The sequence below is a fragment of the Pezoporus occidentalis genome, unplaced genomic scaffold, assembly GCF_034315485.1.
Source record: "Pezoporus occidentalis ecotype Australia unplaced genomic scaffold, CSIRO_AGI_Poc_V1 ctg3, whole genome shotgun sequence".
NCBI classification, from domain to species: Eukaryota; Metazoa; Chordata; class Aves; order Psittaciformes; family Psittacidae; genus Pezoporus; species Pezoporus occidentalis.
The window spans coordinates 20,915,467-20,942,761 of record NW_026914940.1 but is presented as its reverse complement, the minus strand read 5'-3'; the positions used below and the strand labels follow the sequence as shown (position 1 = coordinate 20,942,761).

The 27,295-nt window shown below is 36.0% G+C and overlaps 1 protein-coding gene across 8 annotated transcripts in view; it reads left to right on the top strand.

Moving 5' to 3' along the window:
• Positions 1–27,295, top strand: part of VPS13B (vacuolar protein sorting 13 homolog B) — a 439,567-nt gene that overhangs the window by 250,836 nt on the left and 161,436 nt on the right. For all 8 annotated transcript variants that reach the window (XM_062627313.1, XM_062627314.1, XM_062627315.1 and 5 more), the window contains 2 exons: positions 3,929–4,040; positions 25,277–25,480. In XM_062627313.1, the coding sequence (XP_062483297.1) occupies positions 3,929–4,040; positions 25,277–25,480 (316 nt within the window). The remainder of the gene's footprint in view (positions 1–3,928; positions 4,041–25,276; positions 25,481–27,295) is intronic.

Sequence of the window (27,295 nt, the reverse complement as noted above, 5' to 3'; positions counted from 1 at the left end):
ATCACAGTTTGATCTGTTAATACATCAGGTAGTGTTTCAAGCTCTGGCCAACAGCCCACACTTAGTAATGAAGTAAAGGCAACACAATATATAAAAGCGATATGTAACAAATAGAAACAAGAATTACTGCTTAGCAGAACACTGTAAATAAAAATCATAAATTGCAAAAAACTGATGAGAAGTGGTAAAGGCAGGGAAAATCCACATCTGGCTGGTTTGAGGACAATAGGAATTTTTTTTAGTACGTACTAGAAGTATCAGGAATCACTAGAAAGGCCATGATAAATTTGATGATAGTGAAAAAGAAAAGGCGGCATACTGAATGGATGTATGCCCTGCATTTGTAGAAGTGATATATTGTCACATGAACATGACTCTACTTTGAAGTCTGTCATAACAGATGTCTGTAACATCCTCGTTGCTTATGGTTGAAGAGTGTCAAATCAGTCGGAGTAGCTTGTGCTCAGAGATCTTAGTCTTCTGTGGGTAATTTTTAACACACCTTGGAAGCGCAGGTTTTTAACAGCTGAAGGTATTTCTAGTAAAATGAAAAGTGTGATGTTCAAATAAAATGGAGAGAGGTAGTGTTATTACTCTCCTCACAGAATGTAAAGGGAAGAATACCTCTTACAGGGTACAGTTAACAAAGTATTACTTATTTCTGACTAAATAATGGCTTTATGGAAAATTATTTTGTTCAACACATCTGATTGTCATTCTTCATTATGGTTTCAATTCAGTGCAAGGATTTGATAATCTTAGACTTTTGTAAGGAGTCTGGCGTTGTGTCTCATGGTATTCTCATTTAAATACATCCGCATACAATATCTTTGCAAATGTTAAATAAATTTAAAATGGCTAGCTAGTAGTCTAAAAGAAAACCCCAAACCAACTCAAGTTGTCAATTGGGAATAATAAGTGAAATTGGTATTTAATAATCTGAAAGTAAATGTAAAACCATTGCTGTTAATGTCAACGTATGTTGCAAAGAATTTCCTGAGGAAAATAGTGTTAAGTACTCAGTAGGCCATGCATCTGGATCACTGTGCTTAAATCAGTGCTTGCAGAAAATATACTAAATCTTGTAAAGCTGAGAATTATGTATCAAGGAAACAATTTATGTTTCAAACTGTATCCTCAGGCTGGAGAGACTATCCTGGGAAACAGTGGCTGGAAACATCTTAACAGTCACAGTGGACATAGTGAAAGGAAATAAGGGAGGTAGCTGTGCTTCTGCATATTGCAGCTGTAATATCATGTCCATTTTGCTTTTTGTTATAAAAATGGGTATTGATAAAACTGGAGAGGGTGCTGAAAAGCACCAAAAATCTTAATCAGGTGCTGGAGAAGCCATACAAGAAAGGACTAGAAGAGCCTAATGTGTTCATCTCAGCAAAAAAGAAGGCTGAGATGAGTAAGTAAAAACAAGTAAGATTGTGAACATTATTACACTTTGGTCTGTTAGTTTTTCCTACACTGCACTTATATTGAGTAGTGTAGACTTTTTTTCCCCCTCCAGTTTTTACGCATTTATAATGACTGTGATTGTGTTTAATACATTATTCCCAGATTTTGAAAAACTAATGGAAGAAGTCATGGGTTAATGTATGGGGATAAGAATTCAGCATCCTAAATCATGACTTAGATTACCACTTGTTAGAAATCAGCTGAAAATATTAAAGCCTGTAACCCTTTCTGGTTTAAGATTGACTTAATTTTTTGACCTTACAGGAAGAACCACACACAAAAGAACCATATCCTAAAACCTTTACATAATAGAGACTCTAATAAGTAGTCTTACGTTTATTTGGCTTTGCTAAGTGTCAGAGATACATTAACATTCTTAGCCTAAGATCTATTTTATTCAGAACCAGTTCTCAGAATTAGACATCTGCTACCTAATCAAGTTGCAGTTACAATCTGAAGTATATTTGGTAACTTTACTCCTTTTTCTTATGTATCAGGGGAAAAAAAAAACTGACACCACAACTAAACTTTGTGTGCAGTGGCAGGAATTCTAACACTTAGTATAATGCCTTGCCCATATTTTTGATCTATAAGTTGAAAATGCAGGTTCTGATTTGATCACAAACAGGATGTTGTTGTCAGCTTAACTTTTCTACCTTAGTTCTGGCAAGCAAACCATCTATATTTAGGTGGGGACTAGAGGGTTTGACTTCTGGGCAAAATGTTGTTCAAATGCTTTGTGTATGTCTATGTCTGCTGAGAGGGAGATGCAGTAGATTCAGTCTTTTCCTCTAAGGAAACTTCAGAGTTAGTTTAGTATGAGTGCGCCCTCAGCAAGTTTGCTGATGACACCAAGCTGTGTGGTTCGGTTGATACCCTGGAGGGAAGGAATGCCATCCAGAGGGACCTTGACACGCTTGTGAGGTGGGCAGATGGCAACCTCATGAAGTTTAACCATGCCAAGTGCAAGGTCCTACACCTGGGTTGGAGCAATCCCAGGCACAGCTACAGGTTGGGCAGAGAAGAGATTCAGAGCAGGCCTGCAGAGAAGGACTTGGGGGTGTTGGTCGATGAGGAAATGAACATGAGCCGGCTTCAGTGTGCACTCACAGCCCAGAAAGCCAGCCGTATCCTTGGCTCCATCAAAAGGAGCATGACCAGCAGGTCAAAGGAGGTGATCCTGCCCCTCTGCTCTGCTCTTGTGAGACCTCACCTGGAGTATTGTGTGCAGTTCTGGTGTCCTCAGCATAAAAAGGACATCAACTGTTGGAACAAGTCCAGAGAAGGGCCACGAGGATGATCAGGGGACTGGAGCACCTCCCATATGAAGACAGGCTGAGGAAGTTGGGGCTGTTCAGCCTGGAGAAGAGAAGGCTGCGTGGAGACCTCATAGCAGCCTTCCAGTATCTGAAGGGGGCCTATAGGGATGCTGGAGAGGAACTATTCATTAGGGACTGTAGTGACAGGACAAGGGGTAGCGGGTTAGAACTTAAACAGGGGAAGTTTAGGTTGGATATAAGGAGGAAATTCTTTGCTGTTAGGGTGGTGAGGCACTGGAATGGGTTGCCCAGGGAGGTTGGGAATGCTCCATCCCTGGTGGTGTTGAAGGCCAGGTTGGAAGCGGCCTTGGGTGATATGGTTTAGCATAAGTTGTCTCTGCCCATGGCAGGGGGGTTGGATCTAGATCCTTTCCAACCCTGACGATTCTATGATTCTATTCTATGAGAAATGTGTTGCTATTTTTTTCAGAACTTTTGTTTGCAGAACTTTGGTTTTCTATTTACTATGACTACTGTTTGTTTTTAGAACTGAAAATTTGTAAATGTGGCTGAAATTTGACTATGATGTACATGAAGTGGAAAGCAGAGATCTTTCTTCTTGGAGTAATTTTGCTATTGATGTGAAATTTACTGTCCACTGTTGCATGTTGTTCTTTGTATATGTGTCAAATTTCAGATTCTCTTTTTCAGTCCTTGCGTTTGAAGTTTTCATGTGTGTTGCAACTGATACCAAATGCTACTGGGATGGTTACAATAAATATCCTACCGTGTTTCAAGCACCATATTAAAAACGGTGCATGATTCAGACTGCTTTACATGCTGTTATTTCAGCAGATAAGAAGAAACAGGCAAATCACAAATAAGTCTGTGGAATACAACCATCAGAGAAAATGAGAGGTCACAGACGAGGATTTAGTTTTGTGATAAAACTCTGTGGGGAAATGAAATAACAATACTTTTGTCTTTTATGTATTACAAACGGCAGTGCTATTGTTTTTATGGTGTTTCGGTTTTCGGGTTTGTTTCTGGGGGTTTTTATGCATTAGTTGTTGCTCCTGTGCAAAACTGAATCTTTAGCAGACATTCTTATTTAGATATTTTTAAGAAATAGTTTTTCAGAGTTTCTGCTATGAGCATTTGACTTTTAATCAAACGTGTATTTTCTCTTCTCCTGACTACAGCTAATCCAGCAATTAAAGAAGACACTTTGGTTCTCAAGATTGGATCTGTGTCTATGGCTCCTCAGGCTGACAACCCTCTTAGTAGAGCTGTGCTCAGAAAAGACATTTACCAGTAAGTGTTGGAGAGGGGGTTGGGTTTTCATATATGGTCTCAGAAAAATTCATTTTGGGAGAAGTTAATTGATCAATAAAATGGGTACGTGCAGCCTGTAAAAATACTTTTCACATACAATCTTTTGATATTCAAAACCAGGTTTTTCTGATTTTCTTCACTTGTGGGCTTTCAAACCCATTTAGACAAACCAAGTTCTTCTGTGAAGTGCTGATGAATACCAGAATTTAAATGTCAAGTCATTACGAAGCCTAAGCTCACAGATGAGAACATTTTAAGAGGCTTTCTTTTATTCAGCTACGACTAAGTTCACCTAAGAGAACAGGAAATTTTTTGCGACTACCAAAGTGCTCAGTAGCCGTATAGTGTGAAAGAGATAGATCTTAATAATATAAATGGTGAACATATATTCAAACTGTAGGATTCTTGATGTCATGTAGATCAAAGCTGAAAGGAACGCAAACTTCTAAGGAACACTTTCGCAGTAAACACATTTTCTGTGAAAATGCCATGCTCTGGATTGTGTCACTAAGTATGTGCAAACCACACAAATCATATATAGGCAGCAAAACTGGTGAACATATGTAATCAACATGATAAAAGTAATATATGATCCTTAGTAGAGTTGGCACTGTTGCCAGACATGAAAGTATGGTTGCAAATAATACCAAGTGAGAAAAGTCACAGATGAACAAGTGTCTTATACTTCCCGTTGGTCTGTTTTTCAGATGTGGCAATATTTTTAACTACTTCATAGTGCTCTTCAATAGAAATTACAAACATCAAAATCTTTTCCCAGCAGTAAAACATTTACTGCCTGGAAAATGACAGCAAGTTTTACTTTTTTGTCAAGACTAGGATTTTTAGGAGACCATGAGGTATCTCCAGTTTCACTTCTGATCACTTAGAAGTTGTAAGAGAGGCTTTTTCTTCATATTTCCATGTGGAAACATTTAAATTAGTGGTTTTGCTTGTATGTTTAGTTATAGTAGTCGATACCTTCTTTTTCTTTTTTTTTCTTTTCCTTCCTTTGTTAAATGAGCATTATATCTACTGTATTACTGAACTTTCATGGATGAAATCTTACAGCCTGGCACCAACAGCTTTGGGTGGCAGGTCCTGATCCAACTGTCTGTGTGCCCACAGATAAAGAGATCTTCCCAAGATTTTTACAGGCTTTACCTCCTTCTGCCCTCTCAGTCCAAAGAGACTCCCATCTGATATCTGAACCAAGTATAGGTTCCACTTCTCATAGCAACCAAAAATTTAAGAGGAAAATCCCCATTCATAAAGTGGAATCTGCAAGTTCCAGCTCCCATAAGGCCGTTCCTGTCACCTAGAGAGGATCTGTGTAATGTTCCTTGTACACACGTTACAAATCAGTGAGTAAGCAGCAGGAGGGATGCAGTTTACACCTAAAATCAATGAAGCTATGCCAGTTTATATTTTTGAGTATGATATCTTCGTAATTGTGGCTTTACCTGTAATGCAGAAATCCAGTGCTTTTCAAACCAGAAATCACTCAGTTCCTTAAAGGGTCTGATGCCCTTCTGCATTATGGGTCTCTGGGACTTATATACATAAATTTTCCCACCTAGATTTGTGCAGTGTATATTTGGCTTTCATAGTTTTATACAGTTACAATATGCTCCAGTCCTCCTTTAGAAATCAAGACATTAAATGGGTAAAGTAGAAACAAGCACTGTGCCACAGACACCTCTCATCTGACTGCTACTGACTTCTTTGTGACCAGCACCACAACACCGTGCTTCCTGTATCTTTTTCTGAGTAATGTCTGCCATTTTCAATAATTTCCTCTAACTGCTGCTGTCACCATTCTTCTAATTTCTCAGCAGCTGCCAAATGATTCAGTCTTATCTTTGTTCCTTTAAGCATTCAATTATACTAGCTTTAGTGTTTTTAAAATACATCGGGCAGAGTGTCGAATTACTTTGCAGAGTTTTATGAGACAATATTGAAGTTGGTAGTGGGTGGTCTTTTGTTTTTGGGAAGAGGGTTACTATTTTGATCTGTTCAAGCAAGCTTCAATGCTTTCAAGCAATATAAATTAATATTTTTTTAAGTAAATATATTAAGATTTAAGTTAGGAGTCAAAGTCGGTGCATTTTATAATTGCATGTGGGGTTTTTTTTTGATCCAGAACATACTGTAGTTAAGGTTGAAGATAGCCATTCATTTTCTTACACGGCAGTCACTGCTATTAGACCAATGGACTTGTGAGTGGAGTTAGCTTCACCATTTTTCATTTTTTCTTTGGAAAATGAGATAAATACAAAAGGCTTTGTATTGTTAGGGCAGGGGACATGGTATGTCTTCAATGAAAGAAGGCGTCAGGGATATTTTTAGCACATGGGCCTGATGTTAGTATTTGTTTCTCCAAATGCAAGGTTTCTTAACTTACACAGTATTTACCCTTTTTAACCTGCCCAGGGGAGATGGTTCTAGATAGCAAAAATGTGTAACAGGCTAATATAGAGTGCTTAAAATTCAATTAGTGAAATGAGCAAACCCACACAATGTGTAACTCATGTATTCTGGTGAATGATTTTGTAGTAAATACCAACAGAGGTAGAAGTAGTACAATATGCAGCATTAAAGACTCTAAAAGAAAAAAACATTACAGCAGCCTGTTGATTACTGAAGAATTAGCTGCTACAACATTCTAATAATCCCAACATGTTGTCTTCTTTTTCCAGCCTCTCTTCTCCTCTAATTTGCTTCTGCTGCTTTTAATAGAATAAAAGAAAATAAATTATTGTCTGAACCACTGTCTTTACAGTGTTTCTGGAGTGGGGATACAAACTTAATTTGCGGTGTCACTTTGGTTTAAAGTCTTCTGTTTAGGTCTGAAATACAACCACATGAAATTAATGTCACTTTTGTACTGTTTCATGAGAAAGAATTTTTGCTTCTCATTTAGAAGCTATTCTTCTAAGAAAGGCTGAGAAACATTTTCATGGATAAAGGCTGAATAGAATTCCCAAAAATCTTTTGAATTTTTCCCATAAATTCATGCAAAAAAACCCTGAATGTGCTCATATATCATTAACAGCATGCCAGTGCATAAAAGGTAAATCTGGAATGGCTGCAGGTCATACTAAATAAACCAGGCCACTTCTGGCCTCTAAGCTGAAGTGACTCCATCTATGTCTTAGGAGAAAATATCTTACTTGCTTAACTTTGAAAGAGAACTAAATTGAAAGTGGAATGTTGAGAAAACCATGTGCCTCAAAAGTTTGGGCACAAATATTTTTGCAAGTGGTTATTGAAAGTTGGAAAGAAATGTGTTGACATGGTACCTTCAGTTTTCTTACAGCATATAAAAATTAGTCTAAAATTAACTATTTTCTCCAGTAGAAAACAGGCTAATTTAATTATGCAGTAAACAAAAATGCATATACCATAACAGTAACTATAGGTCCCCTTGAAGAAGTTGACACATTTTCAGCTGTTCACAGCAAGAGACAATTTTTCCTTTTCAGTTTTCCCCCTGTGCCACTAAATCCTAGAAGTTGGTTTGTTTTAATGATTTTTCATGAACTTCTGATTCTTAAACCCCAGCTGAGGTATGCTTCTCTTCAAACAGAATTGTATGTTACCTTCAAGAAACCACCAATTCTGGAGCAGAACTCTTGTAGATACCAGAAGGGCTCGGGATGGGAAGCAGGGTAAAGGAGATGGATGAAGAAGCAAGTGAGGCAGCTGCTTACCCTGGCTAAAGCGAGGGAAGAGCAGTTAATTGAAACCGAGGAGAAGTTAGATGGTCAAAGAAGTTTCTGCTAAGCAGTGAAGGAGAGAAACATGTTTTAGTGGGTTTTAACTACCTGATCATATTAAATTTGGGATTTGGGAGGAGGGGATTGTTGCTTAGAGACAGCTCATCAAGCTATAGAAAAACAAGGTGAAGTGGTCATTTCCTGATGTAATCATGCTGTGTATGTTAGAACTTTTGAAGTGGCCAAATTAATGGTCAAGTACACTGTACAAAACAGAGAAAGGTCTAGCATTTTTGGGGAGGAAGAGTACTGAAATAGGAAGATTATCTTAATGCCCTGATGGAGTGAAAGTCAGCCAGTTATTTGATCTCATAGAATCATAGAATGGTTTGGGTTGGAAGAGACCTTAAAGATCATCTAGTTCTAACCCCCATGCCATGCGCAGGGGCACCTTCCACTAGTCCAGGGTGCTCAAAGCCCCATCCAGCCTGGCCTTGAACTGCCAGGGATGGGGCATCCACAGCTTCCCTGGGCAACCTGTGCCAGTGCCTCACCACCCTCACAGGGAAGAATGTTTTCCTGATATCTAATCTAAATCTCTCTTCTTTCAGTTTAAAGATGTTCCCCCTTGTTGTGTCACTACAGGCCCTTGTGAAAAGTCCCTTCCCAGCTTTCCTGTAGGTCCCAATTTTAAGTACTGGAAGGCTGCTCTAAGGCCTCCCCTTTTCTTTTCAGCCTTCTTCAGGCTGAACAACCAAAGCCCTCGTAGTCTGTATTCGTAAGAAAGGTGCTCCTTCCCTCTGGTCATCTTTGTGTCCCTCCTCTGGACTCGCTCCGGCAGGTCCCATGTCCCTTTTATGATGGGGATACCAGAACTGTATGAAGTACTCCAGGCGGGGTCTCACGAGAGCATTGTGGAGGGAGAGAACTACCTCACTTGACCTGCTGGTCAGCAAGTCAGAGAAAGTGCATCAGAAGGAAATCTTATAAATACTGTAACTACAAGAAAAATGAAGCATCTCTTTGGAGGCAAAAAATTGAATTTCTCAGTCCTGGGCTCACTCTTGTTTTGTTCTGTGGTGTCTAATAAGATAAAAATTCCAGCTGAAGCTTTCTTTTTCCTTGAGATCTTTGTAAAGCACTGTCATCTATGGATTTCTTGATACGTAACACCAAAGGTATGCTTCTGCTACAATGCTAGTGTTATGAAATTAGGATACTTAACTGTATGCAACTACATAGAGACTTGTCAGAGTTGAGGTGTTTGTAGCATTGTTCACCGAGGAGGACCTCAGTTAAGATTTCTTATTAGCAGTGAGCATTTCTTTAAAAAATGAGGAAACCATCACAAGACCCAGCAATTATATTTCTCTGAAAAGTAAGAGGAAGTAGATGCATGTCTCTGCTTAAATGTGAAGCAGCTCCAAGTACAAATTGAGATGATATTTAGTTCTGTTTCTCTGTTGGGATAAGGGCTCTGTTATACCAAATACTGTGCAAATTGCCTGTTCAGTTATGTAGGTAATTGCCATTGGCTGGTTTTGGCCTCCTGTGACATGAAACATTAATTAATAGAATTTTAGGGAATATCTGTAAACAGATGGAGTATAATATTGGTAATACAAAAATGAAATGGCTGACAAAGAGCACAAGAGAATTCAGGCTGTTGGAAGGCTATTGTAAAAATCTTTTGCTTATGAAGTCCAGAATATATGTTGCTAAGCTATCATGTACCAGAAGTTTAGGTGAACTGAATCACAAGCTTTCCTCAGCTTGGCCAGTAAAGAATCTAATTGTTGTCTATGCTCTGGATTCATCATTTTTGAGATCCAAGGATTTCATTCATGTCATACATCAAAGCTTAATAGTCCAGGTCTGAATGTTCCATGGTCATTTTCATGTGTAGATCTTTCATAGATCAAAGCATAAAGCTGTCCTTAGACTGTTTTCAATTTATGAATGTAAATGGAAATTCCTTAAACACCACCACCACCCCCCATCTCCCTAACCCTCCATCCCCCAAAGAAGAATTACATGGCAAAGAGTTTAATCATTAAAGGGTAGTTGTAAATTATTTATTCTTTCATAAAACTTTTAATCCATACAAGTATTTTTTATTACAAATCTATCTAATCTACTATGTTTTTAATTTTTGTAGTTTACTGTTTTCCATTGTTTAACTCTCAAACATTTACAAATAACAAAACAATATTTATCTTTAAGGACCTCTATCTAGAACGTGCTTGTGTGATGTGCAGAATTAGTTAACAAAAATCCTTCAGTAAAAAAAGGAGTAATAAACAATCTTGTGTGTATGTGCTGATAGTGAGGGGAAGGAAAGAATGATGGAAGGAGTTTATGTAAGAAGCACATACATAGCCAGCAGTCTGTGTGGAAATCTGTTTTTTCTTTCAAATGTGGTTTAGAAAATCAAATGCTTTTCAAAACTTTTCAGCAGCACCCACATCTATAAGCATCTTCTCTTCAGAAATATTTTTTTGTACAGTATTAAATTGCTGTGCACGTGTTTATATTCAGAAAACTGTACTTTTAAATTATTGTTACAAAAAGCCTGGATTTTCTGTAACTGTAGTATGAGCAAAGGGGTTATTTTTTGATGGTTTCCTTTTCAAGCCAATTAACAGCTAAAAAAAAATCTTTTTTGCATAGAAATCTTAGTATTAGGATAACTACATGTTTCCCCAAATATGGACCTAATATGAATAATTTCCTTTGAAGAGTTGATTATTTTATAAAGGTTATAATAAAACTTATTTTCCATGCTTCATTGAAGCTTATTTGATAGGTAAAAAAGGAATTAGCTAATGCTGATTTGAGTTTCTTTCTTTTTCCTTGAATAATGGCAACAAAGATAATCAGTGAATCAGCTTATTAAAATGTGCATATGTACCCCAAGAAATTGAAAAAAGTAAAAGTTACAATGCATTATACAATAGCTATTGCAGTTAATTCTTTAATTTCAAAATGGATAAACTGTGGAGGTTTTCCTATTACATAGGAAAAAAAAATGTTAGTATTTCAAGGAGAGGTTTTTCTGTTATTGCGTAGAAGTTGTGGAACAGGGTCACATTGGTGCCATGTTCAGTTCTTCATGCGTTTAGGCAAAAAAATTATAACAGCAACTATTTTAAACTTAATCCTGTAATTTATTTTCTGATTTTTCTGATTTTAGACCAGGATAGGGGTTTTATTCCTCAAGATATGTCATCTTTTGTTTGTTTGTTTTTAACAGGATTCTCTCCACATTTAATTTGGATTTTTCATTTTTTTGGTTTTTATTTTTTTTTCATTTAATAATCTTTAGCTTTATTAATTGTTGAATTGGGGTTTAAATCAAAATGCTCATATTAAATAGCAAGTTCTAAATATTGCCCTTTGCTGTTGTACCTGAACCCATGGGGTTTTTAGCATAATGACCTTAAGAATGTCATCTTTATCTTCTGTAAGTAAGCTATACCTCTCTCTAAGACAGGGCTTGGAAGAAGTCTTTTCTGGCCTTACATTTTTCTCTTCTTCTATCTTTAGCAGAGGTGGGGGGAAAAGTCTGCTTAAACCTTTCGCCCAGTAAAATATTCATATATATGGATAGCATTACATGGAAACACCATTCCTAATTAACATTGGCATGTTTGAAGCTATAGCAGCAGTTATTAATTTAAAACCCTCAGTGGAAACTAATTGTAAAATAACAGCTGGAACTGCCCATTTAGTTTCAGAAATGTAGCTTGTTAATTACCAAATACCAAAAGCTATTTAAAGCTAAATTTATATTCAGAATTCAACTTTTAAAATGTTCAGCTTTAACTATCAGTCTTATTTTTACTTGGAATTTCTGTAATTGTCAATTTTACTGGAATCTGCAATAATAGATAACAAATTTGCCTAAATGCATATATTTGAAATTAATTTCTCAGACTATGACAGTCAAAATAAATTTCAAAATAAGCATTTCTGCAACTTTTTTTCTTTAATTCTTCAGTTTAATCACTGTGTGCTCAGTACACATACCCACCTTAGATGTTTTCCCTTCACTTAGCACTGAATCTGATTCTTACAATAATTTTTAATTTCTTCATGCAGTTCCTTAAGCGAATTGAAATATGTTTTATAGAAACATTCCTATCAAAAACTACTGGCAATACTGTGTCATTTTAAGCATCCGTTTGTTTGTTAATCAAGGCAGCTCATTTTGAAACCTTATTAAACATGTCAGGAAGAATACTAAATAGGTCAGGAAGAAAAGTAAATGGCAATAATAGAGGAATTATAATTCATTCAAACAGAGCAAAATTGAAGTATGTAAAACTGTCGAAGTTATTTTTTGAAGTCTCCTAGTAACTCTCAGACAATGCATGTGTTTAAAATACAATTTTAATTAAAAATAGCATCCCTCCTTAATGATATATTTTCAGTTTTGGTTTGGGAACTTAATATACATTCTATCTGCAAAGTTCTTCCTTTCAGTTGGCACACTGCTTCTGACTTGGCTGAGTTATTTGCATAACTGTGTTCTTTACCTTAGCAGCATCTCAGTCCTTGGTGAGGAGAAGTGAGGAGGAATGAAATGATTTTTTATGAAGATTCACAGAGATGTGTTTATGTGTGCCCAAGAGTCCTGCTGTAGAGTTAGGCAGAGATTTTGAAGTGCAACTTCATAGATGTCTCAGATTCCTTCAAGTTTGACCTGGTAGTTCATGGGAACTTGCCGATGCGTTTATGAGGGACTCCAAGTAGTGAGGCATGGTGAGGATAACCCCCCGTTGTGGAGGTGCCTGTTCTTCAGCGGTGCAGCGCAATGCAGCGGTCTTCCCTGGCCACACGTACCAGTTCCAGATCAGTGCCTGGCTAGCTATTGCACTCACACTTCAGTGGGCGAATATGGTGATGATAACCTCTTGTTCAGGCCTTATTTTGGCTGTTTGCCTCACTCTAGACCATTTACAAAGAGGTGAAGGAGTTGAAGTACAGTTAAGATCTCAGTGCTCAGGGCAACCACAGTTTTTCTGGTAAAGCTTTTGAGCTTACAGTGTGGTTATGATTGTTTCATTATTCAGGTAAAGTTCATTCTAAACGCGTATGATTTAAAACTAAAGTGGAAATAAGTTTTCAGCCTGCCTTTAAACTGGCCTGTGTGTTCAGGTCTTGAAATTCTCAGGTCAATCAGTTCAGCTGTGAACTTGAGAGGGGCATGAGAGAAGTATCACCTCAAAAACAGAAGCTACAAAGTGTTCAATACTATATTTTATATGATTTATTGTAGCATGTACTCCATGTCTTTGTTTAATAAAGATGCCATCATTTAACAGCTTAAGGTCAGAAGTAAATAGCAGTTGTAAAGTAAAACTTTCACAAGGGCACTGCTTTCTCTGTTGTGTTAGTGTGCTATACTTTGTTCTATAAAAAGGTTTCTCAGCTGCGGGTGATCTTAACTACCCTATGCTCTGCAAAGTCAAAGCTAAGTTAAAGATACACAGCAGCCTGAACTGAGAGTCTCCTTGGTCTTCTGATATTTCTTTGCTGTTTCAAATACTGGTTTAACACACATAATTAGCATTTGCTGTGTGGTATATATGGAACTTGACATGTGAAGTTCATACAGCTTCAGTTTTGAAATCTGTTGATTTCAAAAGTCTGTTTGGAATGTTTTCGGTGACTGAGTGGAGGAGAGATTAGGGCTTCCTTTGTACTGGTGCTGTTTAACATATTTTTTTGTATTCTTAAAAAAAAAATGCAATTCTGGCTGTGATGAAGCCTATTACCCATTATAGTGAAGCCAATTAAAATCAAGCAAATCAACAGAAATTGTTTTACAATTAGCTTTAAACATTTAAAAACTTTTTATTGTGTTCCGTTATCATTTTGCATACTGAAATGCACACTATTTTTAACTACTTGCCTTAATGTTTCCTGATCTTTGGATGATGAATTGCTGTTATGCATAGAGTTTTTTATTGAGACCTTAAGGATATTGCAGTTCTTGTTATCTTCTCCCTAGAAAGAGTCATTTCTTCTCTTTTTTGTTTCATAACCTTTTGCACGTTTAAAACAAACGCCTCAGAAATCTCATGTCTCTTTCTCCTCAACCAGCACCGAAACACAAAATCTTCATTGAAATCAGGTTGTGTAACTATTTGCTTCCCTGAACTTTAATAATGGTCCTCCATTCCTCCCATTTGAAAATATTTTTGAACCTGTAAATTTTCCCCCACATTAATTCTTGATTTACCATGGTGGACAGAAGACATGCCAGATGTTTTAAGATCTCCTTAGAGAAGTCAGCTCACCCTTTTGCACCAAAGCAAGTGATGTGCAGACTGGCCGTGCCCAGTGAAGGGGCTAAAGGAATAAGGCATGGCCCCCAGTTTCCTTGTGTCAGCCCAGAGTGGAGTGGATGTAAATGTTGATTTTTAATGTTACTTTAGGCACAGTGTTCCTTGAACAGTAACGGTGGCACCTATGTTACAAATCTAAAGCCAAGCTGTGCTAAGACCTCTGTGCAGCTCCATGGTGTTGCTGGTAGAACTTGTGTATATTGTGCTGGCTGAGGGAGCTGAAAGAACTGAAAAATTTTGGGGCATCAGGTAATTTTCTTCAGTCAGGTCATTGCCCTGAGCTTGTTTATTGTATAGGTACACAAGGATTAGCCCTACCAAAAAAGTAGAGTTGCAGCAGCCTGGATTTGAATCAGCTTAATATGCCATCATGCTTTGGGCTTTTGAAACACAGTACAGAATCTGACACTTTGAACTAAGAATTTTAATAAAGTTCTCAGATTCAGCATTAATATTATTAAACAGAGTGTAACAGTTTAAAAAGGTAAGCAAAAAAAGGCACAAAGACATTAAATATCATTTAAAAATCCCAGGATACCTTACACAGTTTACGTACTGAGCAACATGAATGCAATGAGAAATATTTCAGGTAAGCTGTAAAAAATGGAAAATAAAAGGTAATCTCAAAGCTGGAGGGTTTTTTTAATGTGAGTTGTGTTGTATGTTTTATATTATAAGGGAACATTATTGACGTTTTTACATTTCTTCTTTCACGTTGCCTCCCTTTTTTTTTTCTAACTAAGTAGGTTTATAGTCTGCCCGTTAGTTGGGGGAACAAGGAATGAGGGGAGGTGTGGGAGAATATAATTACTTAATCCTTAGGAATTAATGCCATTTTAAGAGTTGGAGTGCTTCCCCTATACAAGTTACTTAAGTATTGTTTAGTTACTTTACACAAACTCCTAATAGTTCCTTCCCAGGGTTTCCTTTGCTGATTCCTAAAATAAATCTACATATCAAGATTGCTTTTCAGTAACAAATGTTCCTAATAATAAAAATTAACATCCAGAAGTCTTGGCTGTGATAAGAAATTTCTCCTAAAATAATTTGGTAAAGCTTTAAAAAACTTACTATTCTATGCAGTTTTCTTCTTAACTGCTTGTGAGTAAATGTAATTTTTATTAGATTTGGTTTCATCAAATGTTTTGTTTGTTGAAAAGCATTTTCCAGTAATATATAAAGCAGATGTTTTTAATTTGTAGCATTTTTTACTATAACAGCATCTCAAGGTAAATATAATGCAAGTTGTGTGCTTCTGTTACTGGGAAAACAATATCCCATTTGTAATGAGACATTTGTTAACTTCTGTATACAGATTGTGGTTCATTCCATAAATATTTGTGGGTTCTCTGATGTCCCTCACAGGGTTTTATCTATGGCAAATTCATACCACAGTTCTTAAACTACTTTTTGGATAGATTTCTTTCTTTTGCAAAGCTGTTTGCGAGTGTCTCTTTGCCATTTAATGTTTTTGAGTATTCCTAATTCATTTTTCAGTTATTTAACAGAAAGGATTATCAGAAATATACAGAATAGTTACATGTTATTTGGGTATATTTCTGTATGGGATGCTATTCAAAATTCCCATGGCAAAATTAAGTCCTTGTTACTGTTATCCTGAACAAATCAAATTGTATTGTTTAAGTGAGCATGAGTCCTTGCCCTTACTAATTTTTCAATGTAGCTTAGCATTCAGTCACCTTAGGTACAGTTAGAAGTCACGCTTAATGTTTCTTCTGTTTAAGCTTTCACTGTGCACACTATCTATCACCCATTATTTACAGCAGCATAATTGCTCCAGCTGATTATGCTGCAGTAAAAAAAAAGGAACCAGATTAAAACCAGATTAAAACGTTATGTGCAGTGTTTATGTTGAGTTTCAGAATATTTATTTTTTTTTCCTTAAAGATCTGAATCCATCACTACTTTTTCTTTTAGGACTGGTTCATATTCTTAGGGTGCTTATTCGCTGTAGGACGCAAAGTTATATGTAGTATTTTTCAGCCTCTAAGGACATTTTTCATGCCCTCTGATGCTTTTTGTTGTTAGGGTTTTTGTTTCCTGTGAGAAGGCAATGGCTAACATTGGTATGTTAATGGCAAACACAAGTGCATGTTGAGAGTAATAAAATACAGAGATAGTATCAGGCATCTCCATAGAGATGATGATTCAGTGTCAGTGGTTGGCATAAATCACAGATACTTCATTTTCTAGAGTGACGGTCTATGTCCTGAAATGGAAAACAAACAAGTGTGGAGGTGGTACAAATAGAATGTAGGAGTATCTATACATAGATACATCCTGTAAATGCAGGACAGGGACAGAACAGATTTGAACTCTTCCTGATAACCAAAGTTATTTAACTATTGAATAGTATCATGTAATTTTTCTATGTCACAGTTTTCCAAGGAAAAGGAAGAAGCTTGCAGATCAGCAAATCCACCTGCAAAGTAAATCTGAAGTGGTTATGTTTCCCAATTTAAGTTTGGATATATGTGTGCATATATATTCAGGAAAAATTCAGAGGGATGCAATTCTCTGGTATGTGTTGGCTCAGGCTTTCTTTCAATGCACTTTATTCTTCAGACAGCATTCAGTGGTTGATTTTCTATGTTCTTGGCATAATCAAAAAGTGCCTGATACATTATGTAACAACAAGTGTTGTACAATTTGCTTTCTAAAAATGGTCTTTTAAACCTACATATTGTATTCTTTACACATTGCAGCTCATAAAAAATTTAAGGAACTTTAGTAAACTGGACTCAAACTAACCACAGATGATAGAATTTGCTGTTTCTCAAATGGGCAGTGTAGTGAGCTGGGTATTTATGTGTGTGTTAGTATCTGTGTAGTGTCCTTGCATATTTTTGTTTAGCTCCAGGCAGAAAACAACACTCTTGAGTTTTCTTCATAACCAGCGCTGTTTCTATGTTTTCGGTGCCTCATGGAGTAGGTTGACCTACTTGACATTGGAATTTGTAGTTTTCGTGGTCAGTGTGAATACACAGTGTATTTTGAGTTTATGAGGATGACTCTTGCCAGGTATTGCCCTGTAAGTAGAGATTACTTAAAACCTCTGTTAAAAAGCGTCTCTAACAAGCTCTGTTTACATGCTTGGCTTTATCCAATTTAGTGTGAAGGCTTTAATGTTTACAAAAGCAGTGGTGTATTTTATGGCTTCCTGTGGCACGGGGTAGGTTTCTAAGCATATGTTATCTCCTGCCACTAAAAGTTACCTGAACAACAGTTTAAAATGAGTGAGAATCCTCTTGAGTTTGATCTCTGCCTATTTTTTCATGTCCTTTACTTGTTCTTTCTGGTTCTTCCAAAATATTTATGTCTTTTATACTTTTTGTCCTAACAATGAGTTTTGAGGTCAATTTCCTAACAGGTTTCATTTGTTCTTTTCTTCATCTTTTAAAGCATATTCTAAATATGTTAAAAAGCCTTTACAGAAATAACCCCTTTAAAGTGGTGCATCTGTGTGCATGTAGAAGTATACTTTCACAAAGTTCAATATATTGGTATCACAATTTAAGATTTAGCAGTATAGAATCCTTTTAAAACAAAAGCTACCAATTTATTTTTCCTTATAGAAGAAACTAAAAGGTACAGTCAGTTCAATCTGAAATAATTATTTGTACATTTAAGTTGCAGTAACTGTATTTAATAATATGGAGGAATTAGTGGGCTTAAAACTGTAAGGATAGGACTCAAAATGTGTGGCTTGTAGTCATAGCTTTGTTACAGACTTTAAGATGAGAATATATGCATCAGGATTTCTTTGTAAACTGAACTTTCAAGCAGATATCTCTTGAAGTTCCGCGGCATCCTTCCATATCTTCTGCATGTTTCATGAAATTAATTAAAGAAGTTTGGAAAAAAACCCAGTCCTTTCAGTGATGTGCAGAATACTCGTCAATAGCTTTAGTCCCTTGCTTCTGGTAGAAAGCCTTCCTAGATTTCTCTGTGGAAGTTTTCACCCATTGTCAAAGTTGTTAGTTCTTGAAAACTTTCTCTAATGGTTGTAAATCAAGGGGAATGTTCTTGATTTCTAGGTGTGACTCACAGATTTTTTGAGGAAGGATATAGTAAGGAGGAGATGAAGTCTCTAGTAATAACATACCTAACAGCTTTACCTTAAGTCCCTAAAAGAACTGGTGAAATACCATCAAAAGGTATACCATAATCTCCACAAAGTATACTGTAGTGGAGCACTTTCTTCCTCTGCTTCAGTCCTCCTGTGATTCCAGAACAAACTGGAAAATAGTGGTGGGGAACTGGTTTGTTCAGGAGGGTATTTTACCTTCATAAGGGAAGAGATGGATGTTTCTAAGCTTTTTCTGAGAAGAAAAAACCGTAACAGATTGTAGGGAAGGTGGAAAGCTTGGGTACTATGCTTCATCTGGTTCTCAGTCAGTTGACAAGAAACCTATAAAAATCCAGTAAAGAGTAATGCAAGAAAAGGGAGTGTGAGAGCACTCTGTACTTCATTATGTTCAAGAATAATTCTCTAAGCAAAAGAAGGAGGTAACCTACCAGACAAATTAATTTTGTGCTGTATTAGTAACACCACCTTGATTGTTCAAGTTGTAATAGTTTATAAAAAGAAGAGAAAGACCAGCTTGAACAATTGCTTTTCACCCCTTCATTCCTTTAAGAATTAAAATGAGTGTGCTTGCATTTACACTAAGCAAACTGAGAATGCTTATTAATATGTAGTTGGTAGTAACTTTCTTTTAGAAACAGCTAAACTGGAAAGTGGAAGAATCATTTTCTGTGTAACAGATCTTGCCTGTTTGTTAGCTTCTGTCTGTGTAGCAAGAGATTCTGCTGCAGACGTGTGAACTCAAAACTGTAATTCAGACTTACAGGTACAAAAATATTCAAGAGGCATTTTCAGGAAAATTAATTTTAGGGAGCTATAATGTCTTTTAAAATGAGAAAGGACTGGGAGGACTGGGAGTCTGGAAGTTCCTTGCTTCAAAATACGATACAGTAGATGTGATTATTATGCAGTGTCCTGGGTTCCGCAGTAGCAGTCATGCTGCATGTCTGCAGCAGATATGCAGACATGCCTCTGAAGAGGAGACTGTGGCAATTATCAAACCAAGTTGACTTTCATGTATGCATCAGTATCTTGAGAAACCAGTTGATTTGCAACTGAACTAGGAGGAAAGTAGGAAAACAATGAATGTCTGTGAAAATATTGTTCTATCGTGAAAAAAATTCAGCATTCAGGCAAATCTGGATTTCTCAAGTAGCTAATTGTGTTTTGAGAGTAAATTTATAATCTTCTGAATTGGGTAATCAAACAGTCACTTGTTTTTTACTTCCTTTCTAAAGTTCTCTGGAGTAAATGTGAAATACACATTATTCAGTGTATCTCTTATTTTGTTATGAACAAGAATAATTTCTGCCTTTTGCAGTCCTAAGAAAGACTGAGAGTAAACTAAGAAATTCATTTACGCATTTTTTCTTTCCTTTTTTTCCCCTCTTCAAAAGTGTATTTAGAAGTAAACTCCCCTTCAATATGTCTTGTTAGGTATGGTTTCATACTGAATTTGGAAGTGCCATTAATAATAGTATAGTGGAGCTTTAAGGAAGACAAAATACTGGTTTTGACATGAAAGATAATATATTTCATAATGAATATAAACTGGGTTTTCTACTAGGGCAGTTTCCCAGTGATATTTAAATGGAAAAAGCAGTGCAAGGACTTCAGAAAAGAAGAATTAGAGGTAATTTTTAAAGACCTTGTTATTGACGTATTTTAAAATATCATATACAGTGTTTTAAAAATGGTTCCATCTTGCTGTTATTGATACAGTAATTCTGGAAAAAGAAAATACAAGTGGAAAATACATCTTGAGAAGCTGTTTTAATCAGTGCCAAAGATTAAATTAAACTTACTTAAAGTAAGATTAAATTAACTTTCTAAGTAAATTGACTTGGAAAGTGAAACATTCATATTTTAGAGTAGTTTCTTGTTGTATTATCTATGCTATAAACATCATCTATTACAAATACACGCATCCTGAAAATATGCATCAGTACATATTGTTTAATATAAAGGGAAAGCTGGTATTTATTTCTCTTCGACTTTGTATAGAATTTGACTGATGTCCCGGTATGAGTTTGATATACTGACACAACAGCAAAAAGAAATCCTGTCCCATGTCAGCTTATCAAACACACTGTGGACAGCATGTATTCTAGCTTGTGCCATTCTACCAGGTTGTACCACACCACTGGAAGAAATTCCATGCATCAAATGTGAAGACTGTTCAGTGGAACTCAACCTCGGTATTTCCAGATGAAATTATACAACATCTAAAAAGACTGAGGTATTGTACCACTAAACTAGTTAAATCAGTTAAAACAAAGTAAAATACAGGATGAAAGCAATGGGAAAAATCACATTATTTACCTTAGCTCTGTTGTAAACCAAGTACACATGAAATATTTGAAAAATCAAAAGAGACCTTTCATCATTGAAGAGCATAAAATTTTGAGATGAAATTATTTCTACCATGAAACAAAAGCATAAAAGATTATGGTTATATTGTATTCTGGCTTTTTTTCCTAACACCCCCCCACCCCGATTTCCCCTCCACCCACTTAAGCTCTTCAAGCTCTCTTCTCACTGACTCTGTTTAAGGAAACTCTACTCCACTTGTTTTTTCTAGACGCATTTGGCATCCAAAAATATCATACAGACCTTCCTTTGGAATTGTGCGTACTTATCGTTTATACAGTCTGTCAACTGTATATTTATACTATGCTCCCTGAATTTTATTGAATGCTTCAAAGCTATAATGATATTTCTCAAGCTGTCTAAATGTTAAACAGTATAAAAATGAAAAACTGATCTTTGAAAGTTCAGACTTGCTCGTGCTATTATTTTTGCTGAGGAATTTAAACAATAAAATTACAAAAGTAATTAAACAGATGACATCTACATGCACAGCTGCAAGCTTCAGCTTTGTTTCATTTTATGGCTTTTTTTCAAGAGAGGGAGACTGAAATTACTTTATAGTTTACCATAGCATACCTTATCATCATAGGGATCATTCATACTGTCTTCCAGATACAACTGGAAAACAACTGTTCTTCCAAAGTTCTTCAGCTTCTTTGCAGGCAGTTACTGTACCAAAGCCTTTTGAGCAAAGGGCTACTTTTAAATGTCTGGTCACCTCACAGGATATGTAGAGCATTTCCTGCCCGTAGGACTAGGGGAAGGAAGCATACAGCCAAAATGTTTGATGTGTGATCTACTGTGATTCCTTTCATGTGTTTAGTAGCTTTTATATGATCAAGGTAGTGCTACCAGTCCTGACCTTGGTGTGGTCCAGTTCACTAAAATCTGACCTTCCTAAATGGGTAGCAAATGGAATTATAGTAACACCCACCTGGCACCAGCACTGTAATTAAAGGGTGCAGGGGGGTGTTGTTATTTTTAACTTTGAGTATGTACCTACTAGGTTTCAAAATAAGAATTGTATCTTGATAGAAAATTGCAATAGTTAATTTTTATACGTGTTTTTATGTATTTGCATTCTTATAGCACTGTATATCAGATGATCTCAAAATGTTTTCTATGCAACTGATCATATTCACAGCATCGTTTTGGCTTTGTGCCTGCAATATATATGAGTAAACTGTTGAAGGAGTTGATTTTGCTGCTTAGTCACATAATAAGCGAGTTTAGAGAGAATAGGAATGAAATCTGGCACTCCTATTTTCTTTTCTCATGTTCTAGCCTTAGGGAGAGGGAAATATGTCCTGCAGGCCCACAGGAGTTCTGCCCTTGTCTCAAACCTTCTTGTGCACAATATGTGAAGAACTGACAGATGCAGCTCTTCTACTTGTCCATGCATCCAGTTAGATTTGTCATCTCAAGTTCTGACCAAGCCAACATTTTCTGTTCCTTTTGAGACAGCATCAGATACATGTGCAAAGTAGGCACAAGCCATTGAATTCAGTTCTCCAAATTTCTTCTTATGTTCAAAACCAAATTTGTTTTCTCTTGCAATATGATAGTTCAGTGAAAATCAGACCTTTTTAAAATGGTTTCGGGTGAAAGTAAATATCTGTATGACTCAATAGTTGCAGTTGATAAAACTTGTCAAATAAAGGGCACAAAGTAGTTAGCCAAAAGAACTGTTGTGTTCTACATCACCTGCTGAAAGGTTCAGGTGGGATAGTGAAATTACTTACAGAAGGAGGAAGCAATTGAAATCATAACCAAGCAATTGAAATCATAACCCCCATGGTACATTTCATCTGTAAAACAGTGTTTATGCTAGGGGTAGAAAAGTAATGAATTTGGCTTACTCTGTTTCCCTGGTTTTATTTGCCACAAGGATTTTGAAAGCTGAATAGTTCCTACACAGCATGTATGCTTAAGATTAGGCCAATTCTGTTGTGGTTTAACTTACTTTCAACCTCCTAGGAAGTATACAACTAATAAGTTGGTGGCATACTTAGGAAAATAGTTGATACGGAAAACCAGAAATTAGTGTTAATGTAAATGACTGTATGTATATAATTTCTTTGGGAAATTTTGATCCTTGTATAAAACTGGCTGGATGTACTTCCCAAGAAAGCAATAATTGGATTAGTTGAAACATCAAGGCATTAGTAGCTAATCCTCGTATTTTACACATATGCATAAAATGTGTATCTTGAAAGGGGTAATCTCTAGAAACAGAAATTTTTTGCTTGGGTTTCAATGGTGTATCTAAAAGATCAGGGGAAGAGTTTTGTATTGTATATAGGAGATCATTGATAGTAGAGAGGGAAGAAGAGGATGAAAAAGAGCATGAAAATGCAGGTTTTATGCTAGTTGGAAGGTATTAGGCTGCGATAACGCAAATCGGTACAAACAGCCAGTCCCTGAGATTCTACAGAATTGATTGGATTGAATCATAAAAGCTCTAATAGACAGATAAACCTTGTATTAGCAGTGCAGTACACTAGTACCTTGTATCTGAATAGTACCTTTGCTGCATCTAAATATGTGTGTCAAAGACTAACTTCATTGTGATTTATATTTAAAAAAGTAAATTTATGAGGGGGAGAAAGCCAGTGTCACAATGATGAGTGTCACAGGTTGGCACTTACAACAACATTTTGCTTGAAGAATTTGCTTCACAAGGTTGTGGTTGTGCTGAGCAAGCCTCAGGAATATAGTGCCAAGTGCAGGTTAATGTATGTTATTAAACTGCTTATAAATAAAACAGATGGAAAGGATTCTTTATGCTCAAGTACAGGAGAGAAGCATTCGTTATGCAGGTGAAATTAGTATCATATTCTGTATTTTAAGTACTTCATTACATTACATACTTCATTGCATACTTCATACTTCATTGCATTACATACTTTCATTTCATTTCATTACATACTTCATAGATTTTGTAAAATAAGTACATCTTTCCTTATTTTCAGTAATATTTTAAAAAAACATAATATTTACTTGTCTTAGAAAACTTATGTGAATAGTCACTGTGTCATACAATAATCTGTGGGTCTTTTTTGTGTGTTTTGTTTTGTTTTTTAAAGAATTGCATTCAAATTGATGAAATAATGCCTAGAAAGAATAATAAACGACACAGTTGTTGTGGTTAGATCTCTGTATGTGGAAAGTTGACAAACACATTCTTGAGTTTTAAGAAACCACATTTAATTTTGAAATAGCACTACTGACATAACAGATTTTCAGTGTATTTCTGCTAAACATATAAGGAAGTTCTTAGGGCTACTGAACAATGCCATCACAGTGCCTCACCAGGAATGATGTGATCAAAATGGCTTTCCTGCCATTCACATGACTCTGTAGGTAGATACGATTAATTACTGAATTTTCTTAATTGCTAGCCTACTCCATTAGGGACAATGCGGTGGTATCAGCAGTTTCAACCATGTTTGGATTTGGACTGCATTGGGATTGCACCTTGAAATCGATTGCATACCTGCACATATAGGTCGCATGCAATGCATGCATCACAGGTTGAGATGTGCTGCTTTAAACCTTATTTATTGTTTGCTTGTTAGCATCAATAATTAACCAAACTGCAGAATTATTAAATTCTCTGTGGAGACAGCACTTATATACTAAATAACTATTCTGGCCTAAGACAACAACCTAAAGTAGAGCAGTAGATTGGATGGCATCTGCAAATAAGAAACTTAAACTTCACTGGGATGTATGAGATCCATAAAAATAGATTGAAATTTGGTGTGATCAGAGATTCAAAGCAAATAATAACTAAGATACCCTTATTCCCTTGTTTTGAAAAACAGTGACTAGATCAATTGTGTATTTTTATTATAATATCAAGTGAGCAGTGCACATAAAGCTGTATTGTTCCCCATGTAGAAAAGGCAGGAAAATTTTTTGAAAGATTTACTATTGCTTATTAGCAAAAGACAAATGGTAGTAGGAGACTCCTCTGGTACTGGTAAAACCAAATGGTCTCACCAGCTTCCACTCATTCAGTAGCTCTTGAATATTTTGTTGAAGTTGGGCATAACAATTTCCCAAGAATTTAGAAGAATCCACAAGTAATGTGGTTCACTCAGAAATGCTTTTTCCTCACGTGCAAGTATTTTAATAACAAAGAACTGTACTGAGATTCCACGTTAAAAAGATCCATCATCTTGGAATGTTTTTTTTTTAATTTTTATTCTTTTAATAAATTTGAATAGTGCAACAATTGTCTCATAATAAATTTGTTTGTGATTCTGATATGTTGCAGTTCTCTTTGATGACACGAGTGTGACATCCTCTATCTATTCAGTAGATAAGAATTAATCTTGCTTCCCCTTAAGGCTGCTCATATGAACCCAGTTGAAAGTGCAGTAAATTCAGTGGGTTGAAGTCGTATCAATTTTGGTGGCTCTGCCTAAATTTTGAAATATATTTATTTGCATGCTCCCACTGAATTCCATAGGAAAGAGGCAGCTGGATACTTCTGAAGATCTAGGCTTAAAATAATGCTTATTTGTAATCAAGAATGGCAAAATTGTTGCCTTACTTTTCTTAACTTTGTATCTTGATGTGTATCCGATTGATCTGATTTTGATCTTTGCTGCTGATTTATTTTTCCTTTCTTAAAAATTTTTTGTCCCTTTGGCATTACAGAAAAGCACTGAATCTAGGAATACTTCGAGACCCTGGATCAGAGGTTGAAGACAGACAGTACCAAATAGATCTTCAGTCTATAAACATTGGTACTGCTCATTGGAATCAGTTGAAACCAGAGAAGGAAAATGGAAAAGGAGGGGTTTTGACAGAGAGTGAAAGAAATTCTCAAAATCCAGCACTTGAATGGAACATGGCCAGCAGGTAAGAAGGTTTTTTAATTTATTCTTTTCTAGAATTACATAGCACCAACACCGCGGGTACCATTTGCAGCATATCTGAATCAGATAATTCTGTATTGGTTTTGTTGTAAATTACAAACATGTTTCCATGGAGTTTTGTATTCTACATTTGCAATGCACATTACTATTATTGTTACACTTCAGTCACTGTCTAGTTGTTATTTGTTTCCATTATAAGCGCTGAGTGGCTTACTGTACATCTGTAAAAGTAATCTCAGAGGCTGAGACTTCAGCTTCTCAGTCTACAAGCAATGAGAGGTTTTGGATTTGTTTTGGGTTATGTTTTTTTTTAATTTATTTTTTTTGTATTTTTACAAAGCTTGAGGAAACCAGCGTGGACATTTCTGAGCTGGTTCTGAAGTGGTTTTTACACTTCTGCAAGTAAAATCAGATGAGTTTTGAGAATGTGTATTGTATGATATGTGCATGCAAAGCCCCACCCTCTATCTAAACAGGATTGAAAGACAAAGCATTAAAATACACTTGCACAGTATTTTAAATTTTAATATTTTTAATAACCAATTTAAAACCTGAATTTGTGAAATTTTGAAAATTTTTCTGTAGTTTTAATATATTTTTTATACTTAAAAATTCACACAGGTTGTTTGAAATTAATTTTTATAGACTGTGTAGCAGTTGAAGTTCTCTCTTTAACCGGACTGGAATAATATCTGATGGCCAAGATCGGGCTTTCAGAAGTAATTTTGGAGATTTAGAAGCATTTCTGCTAGAAGATGTCTGCCCACACATTTATTCATTTTCATTTAAAAGACCTTTATATCTAATTCATACAAAACCAATACTATTTTATGAAATGCGTGCGTCATTTCATGGTTCTTAAGATAGTTGAATCAAGGGATGTGTTCCTAAAAGTGATACAGAAAAACAGGCAGAATCATAAGGAAAGACAAAAATTGAACTATTCCTGGTTTAATTTTCGAAGAAAGGTGGGAGACATGAGGACTCAGAGATTTTTCTGAAAGTGTGGCAAGCTGTAGCAGAAGAAGCTACCTGAGGATGGCAGGCGGACTGAGCTTTGTAAGTGGTGTGTTTATGAATCACCAAGAGAGCAAATAAGCTCACTCTGGAGGAGCGTATGCAGGAAAAAGATGTGATCAAGAATGAATTCCACTTTGTCACTGAAAAACAGCAGGAAAAGCAGATCTAACAAAAATAATGATAAAACCACATGGAGTGACATGAGTACAGATAAAAATTTAAACAGAGTAATGGTATCTGTTCTTAATTTACAGGATCACCTGCTTCTTTCCTGTCTTTTAACAATTTATTTCCTTTTTTTAGCTAATGTAATTCGATAGAGAATTTTCTTTTAAATTCTCAGTCTTGGAAAAAGTACGTTATGACCTTCTACTTGGGCCTCGATGTTGGGCAGGTTGCCCATGAAGTTCTTTCTCACAGAATAGTGTAGAGCCACCGGCATTTCTTAAAAGATAACATTAATCTCCCAAGGAGAGAGTTGAGCTAACTGAGCAAAACCAGGCACTGAGGAATTGTCTTTCCTTTTCCTTCCCATTGGTGACTGGAATCGTATTGCCAGCACACTTTGGTCTGAGCTTTGTGGTTAATAGATTTGAATAGGAAATTTGGTGGGATCCCTGAACAGCTATTAAGATAAGGGAAACAGCTATTGCAGATAATGAGTTCTCTTTTTTTTTCTTTTTTATAACTGCTTGTGCATTCTTCTTGTCCTCAGTAAATGTCCAAAATAAACTTTTATTCAAATATATTTGACAAACAAGTATGTTTGCTTTGAAAT